Genomic DNA, 6,227 nt, shown 5'->3' with positions numbered 1-6,227 from the left:
TTTTTAGTAGAGACGGGGCGGAGGGGGAGGTCTCGCTCTTGCTTACGCTGGTCTCGAATTCCTGACCTTGAGCGATCCACCCGCCTCGGCCTCCCAGAGTGCTAGGATTACAGGCATGAGCCACCGAGCCCGGCCTTTTATTTATTTATTTAGCCTGATGTGCCCAATACTGTGCATCTAGTATAGGTATTTTAAGGTTGCAATCTCCAGAAGGACCAGAAAGTTAAGCAAGATACTAAGTTTCAAAAGATCCTTGTTATAGTTATAGAACAGAAAACTCTAGATCTATAGCTTCTAGAAAATATTTAACCTCTATTCCTTTTCTGACAACCCTCAGATTATTTTGCAAGTGGGCACCGATCTTCCTAAGGGCATTCCTGGGAAGGAAGAGGAGGTGTTTCCTCAATTTGAGAATTGGTGAATATGAGATGTACACGTTGAACTGATTCTGGTCTTATTACCAGTTAGTAAGAATAGTTTATTCATTTGTTCAGTAAATACCTATTGAGCACCGTCTATGTTTCTGACACCATGCCATATGTTAGAAATACAAAGTTGTGTATATAATAATATAGCCACTGCCTCAATACAAATGATGGAGGCCAACTAATAGAAAAATATTAAACATGCAGTGAAGTATTATAGGTGCTAAGGTCAATTATCTGCCAAGGGCAGAGGCGATTCTAGGGGGAAATAATCAGTTTTTCTGGGAGAGATGTACGACAGTTAGGAAGTGATTCATTTCCTGAACCTTGCAAGTGGTTTTCAGGTATGCTGAGGTATTAGGTGGCAGGAGAAAAGGCGTAGAGGGGAGGTACAATCTGGCTTGCTCAGATAAGGGCAGGTAGTTTCAGATGGTAAGGTAAGAGATGAGGCTGGAGAGGTGAAGAGGGGCTGGGCCACGGGGGCCTAGTCTGCTATGCTAAGGACCCTTGACTTGCACAGTTGGCATTTGGGGATACTTGCCAGGTATGTGCAGAGGAAAGACATGGTCATAGGGACATCAATGGGGAGACAAAATAGTGAAAGCAAAAGTTCCAATGCTGTCTGTTGCTTCAGCCCCAGACTCTGCGTCTCCATGAAAGAGAAGCTATTAGAGGAAGGCCCAGAGGGAGCATGGAGGCTCAGAGGTAGGGCTCTCAGACCGTTTTCCTGCAAACATTGGCCAGAAAGATTAGAAATTCCCAGACTCAGTTAAGTGCTTTCGAGCTCCTGGTGACTAACAATCAAAACACCTAAAATGGGCCAGTGGGGAGATTCTGGACCAGAGGAAGCAGCCCTTATGTTCTCTAAGTACAGTGCTGAGCATGGCTCCCTATGTCACTGGCACTTAGTATGCTGCTTTAAAAAAACAACAACTTATATAATGGTGATGATAAAAGATGACATTAAAATTTTTTAAATAAGAGATTCTACCAGCTTCTAAAATGATATTTGCCCACATGGTGAAAGAGAATTTTTGGTGCCTTTAATAATTCACTGCATTACTCAGAGTTTTCAGAAATGAAATGGAGTGGAAATAGACTCTGATATCTATAGACTCGGTTTTACAGTTCCATATTTGTATGTAATACAGTGTTGATAGATAGATGGTCCTTAGATATCTTATTCTTCAAGAAATGGTGGTAGTAGCAGTAGTAGCAGCGGCCACTGTTGTCATTGTTAATAACCAACACTTATCAAGTGCTTACTGTACAGCAGGCACAGATACTTTCCTTATCTGTAATCCTCAAAACAGTCTTATGATGTAGCAACTATTATTAGCTTAATTTTATAGATGGCAACACTTAACTTCAGAGAGTTAGGTAATGTGCCCAGGGTCAGCAGCCCATGCATACTTGACTGGAAGTATTTATTATGGCCATATAATCACGGGCTCCAACAGAAGGGAGATTGATTTTGACCTAGATTGGAATGCTGGGGTACAAGGAGAACTATTTTTAGTAGAAATCTTTATTTGTAAGGTTTCCATTTCTGTGCTCTATGTGTGTGCATAGTTACCATCCTTTTTTCCCCAAAGGACATTTGAAGGCTTTGCTTTGAAGAGTCTTGGAGGATAAATTTAGTGCCTACTCTTCTTGTAATAAAATTCCTATATGAGTCCCATGGTCTAGAGACTGAGTGCTCTGCTACTTGACATATTGTGTTGGGTTTGATAATCCCTAAGCTCCCCACTAGAAGTAAAATGTTATGATCTTATGCTATCTTAGGAAGATTGGTGGTGTTCTGCGTAATGCTCTTTTGGATTGATTCTGAGAAAATGTTATGAGTGCCAGTACCTGGTGTGCTAGTTCATGGGCTATGACTTTGGTGACCCACAGTTTGTCAGAAGCAGAAGACGTCTTGGGATCAAATAGCAGTGATGTTTCTCTATACGTAATAAGGCCCCAATTTTCCATGGCTCCAGACCCAAAATCAGGAATAGCAATTAGGTCTAAGAAATAAGAACAAACATACTTAATTATTATGGCTTCCACATCAGAAGTAAGGATTGCTCCCTGCTCAAATATGTTATTTCAATACACATAAGCAGAACTTCCGAAAACATCAAGAGTATCTTAACATTGACATGGTATATTGTAGTTGCAATGAAAATATTCAATACCCATTATTAAGTGCAATAAGTTCTACCACTATAGTTTTGTAGCTGAAGCAACATATTAACATTTAACTATTTTTCCCTGAAAGCGCTGAACTCTGAAAGTATTTTGGGTGCATTACTGCCAAGAAAATAATTTATTTAAAAATACTCATATTGTATTTTATATCAATAATGTTGAAAAACTTTAAAAATAAAAGGATTCAAATAATTAATGTTTGAGATTCACCAAAACATACAATGAACTCATTTCTAGAAAAAAGAGAAAGATACAGGATTTTAATTTCAGGAGAACACCTTTTGGGAGCATAGTCAATATTTCAATTGATATTTCAAGCATATACAGCCTCTATTATGAGCAAGTGTCCTTCTAAGGTATTAGAGGAAAAAACTCTGGGCATTGATTCTTTCTGACCTCAATTTCCTTTTCAACATTGATATTTCCTCTACCTCTTAGAACGTCTTGAGGTGGGGAAGTGCGATATAATCACCTTTAAGCAGCTCAGGTAAAATGTACATTAACTTACACTATATGTGTGTGTATATATACATATACATGTATATGTGTGTGTTTCCTTTGCCATTCTTTGCCAATGACTTTATGTAGGTTAGAAAATTCCTGCCTAGCCATTTTGGAAGTTCTGTTTAGCTAAAAAGGAAGATACTTTTTTTAAAGTTCAAAATGAACCAAGTCACTTGGCTTGTAATTACATTGTCTGGAGTTAATACTGGTTAATTTTAGTGGATAAAAAAGAGTATTTATAACACAATCAAAAACTAAATTAGCACTAGTAAAGATAGTATTCGTTAGCACTTCAAATGTGGGAATGACTCCTTTTCTAAATTGCATTGATGATTTTACAGCAGTTGGATTATTTCCCATAGCCATTAGAGGTTCTTATATTTGCTACATTTTTTCTTAAGCTCCATGCTTCTTCTCAGTCAGTTTTAAAAGGTGTTATATATGATCCTCAAGGTTGCATTTTTCAGGAACAACATGAGATTGTTGATGGCTGTTACTGATTTTTCCTTGACTTTTGACCTAGCGGATAGCAGTGGATGATGAGTAAACTGAATTTAGTATATCTGTTCTAAAGGGCACGTGGAACTTGCACTCTAACAATATATTGAGACTCAGGAAGTACAGAAATAAGCCACTGGATATGTCTTTTGATGATCCCTTTTAACTTCTCCAAGGAAAATTCATGGGAGTTGGGGGGAGAGAGGAGGAAGAACATGATGAGGAGTATATCTTAACATCTCAAAGGAAAAAAATATTTTGTCACCATCAGAAACTCTAAGAGCAAATCTATGTAAACTATGCAATTTAAGTCATGGTTTTTATATGCTCTGAAGCATTCTAAAAATCATATCTTTTATTTTTTTAAGATACAAAATCAAAACCAAGATAGACTGTATCATCTCGTATAAAGATCTACTACCACGTCCAAATGATCTATTTCTTCCAAATTTTTTTTTTAATTTCAGAATATTATGGAGGTACAAATGCTTTGGTTACACAAATTGCCTTTTCCTCACCCAAGTCAGAGCTACAAGTGTGCCCATCCCCCAGACTGCAAGCACGACACCGTTAGGTGTGAGTTTACTCATCTCCTTCTCCCGGCTTCCCACCTGCCCGGCACTTGATGAATGTTACTTCCATATGTGCACAAATTAGTACCAATTTGATGGGGAAAACATGTGGTGCTTGTTTTAATCTGTGCCACAGTCTTATCTTCCAATCTGAATGGCCAATATACATGACATACGGAGGGACAGTTTTTAATTCTTTGTTTACATAAACTTTTGGCAATTTTTACAAAAGATTGCTGGTCTTGTACAAATATGGTATAGAGATTGCTCCAGAAAATTCATCTAATTCTAATATGCAATGCACATATATGTATATAATTTTTTATCTCAGCATATTATGGGGGTATAAATGTTTAGGTTATGTATATTGCCTTTGCCCCACCTGAGTCAGAGCATCAAGCATGTCCATTCCCCAGATGGTGTGCATCACATCCATTAGGTATGAATATACCCTTCCCCACATATATATTTACATATGTATATTATGGAGAACTCATTCTCTGAACAGTGCTGGTGGGGCACAGAAGAGAAGCATTGTGTTTCACTCCCATAGAAAGGGAGCATGATGGGTGGGAGCCTTGCTACCTGCCACAGGGGGTCATGGCATTACGGGGGTGAACAAATATTTAAAGAACATCCCTATGATGAGCTCCTGGGCATGTGGCCCCCTGATTTCAGGGACAAATACAGAGCAGCCATTGCTTTTCTCCTCTCGTTCTCCCAGTCTATCTCTAGGGCCCACTACCTGGCTTCTGTCCCAGTGTCCCAGTGTGTTTCCTTTCTGATCAGCCTTGGGAAGAGCACAATGCAGATATTTTAACATTGAATCTGATAGAAGAATAGAAAAATGATCAACACTACTGAGCTTCTCATAAATATTTTCTACACTCAAGGACTATCTCTGAGAAACAGATTATTCCTTCCTGGGCTAACTGAATATCTTCAATGCTCATTTAAATTAACTATAAAGAGGTAAGAAATCAAAACAAGTTCTATAAGCAAAAATAAAGACAATGATGTGGAATTTGAACGTACCCAGTTTGGAGAGTGGATAGTTGATATCAAAGTACTTTTCATAAAAATCAAGTAGCTTCAGTGTTGCCTGCAAAGCATAATGTGTTTGACTCCATTTGTCTGGGGATGCATAGATGGACACCTAGGAAATGTGGATCAGAAGAAGGGGTCTTTGAATGACAGCTCCTTGACATAAGTCCATTCTTGATAACCCTCACACATAGAAAGGCAGACTGCATTTTTTAAGAAAGTACTGAGATACCATTAAGCATGTTGTCAATAAAGGATAAGAGGTTCCAAAAGTCAATCTTGACAATTACAAACAACTCTGCGTCTTCTGTTATAATCCACTCCCTAGACACTCATCTGTAACTTTCAAGCTATATTAACCCATCATATCATGAGGATCCACTTGAGTTCATCTTTATGGTATACTCTAGCAGCTGAGAACTAGCTTTCCAAAATGATGAGCACAAGCACAATTCGAATAAAACATAGGTGTGTAGACCTATGTGGGAAAGCCCTGAAGAATTTATTGGATCCACCCTCTATCGAGTTTGCTTTAAACTACAAAAGGCTCAAATATGTATAATGACTCCCTCCAAGTAACCAGTTATTAAGGAGAAAAAACAGAATTAGATTCCAATTTTCTTGGCTTCCAAGCATAGGACTACTTTCAATTTCATGACCCATTTTCATGCTCTGAATAAACTGAAGTTCCTCAAAACTTTCATGTAGAGAATATGTAAATGGTCACCATTTTTTTGACAGTTTACCAGACACTGTGCTAAATGCTTACATATAAACTCTAATTTAATACTTATACTCACCCTGTGAAGAAGATGTATTATCTTCATTTTATAGATGAAGCAACAAAAACACATGGAGATTAAGTAAAGTGCTCCAAATCTCCCAGGTAGAAAGTTGCAGAGCTGGGATGTGAATCCAAGGAGGCTGACAGGAATCTGTCATCTGAAGTAAAGTGCCACCACCTCCCACACATCTGTCTATGTCTATGCAC

General features: G+C 38.2%; 1 protein-coding gene across 1 annotated transcript in view; it reads right to left on the bottom strand.

Annotated features, from left to right (window-relative positions):
• Positions 1-6,227, bottom strand: part of ERAP2 (endoplasmic reticulum aminopeptidase 2) — a 29,311-nt gene that overhangs the window by 14,234 nt on the left and 8,850 nt on the right. Inside the window, exons 4-5 of the mRNA XM_012638802.1 lie at positions 5,228-5,348; positions 2,280-2,434 (exon numbers count right to left, since the gene is read on the bottom strand). Of these exons, the coding sequence (XP_012494256.1) occupies positions 2,280-2,434; positions 5,228-5,348 (276 nt within the window). The remainder of the gene's footprint in view (positions 1-2,279; positions 2,435-5,227; positions 5,349-6,227) is intronic.

This window comes from Propithecus coquereli, unplaced genomic scaffold (genome assembly GCF_000956105.1).
Source record: "Propithecus coquereli isolate 6110/MARCELLA unplaced genomic scaffold, Pcoq_1.0 Scaffold135, whole genome shotgun sequence".
In the NCBI taxonomy this organism is placed as follows: Eukaryota; Metazoa; Chordata; class Mammalia; order Primates; family Indriidae; genus Propithecus; species Propithecus coquereli.
The sequence above is the reverse complement of the archived record's forward strand: the minus strand, read 5'-3'. Positions and strand labels throughout refer to the sequence as shown.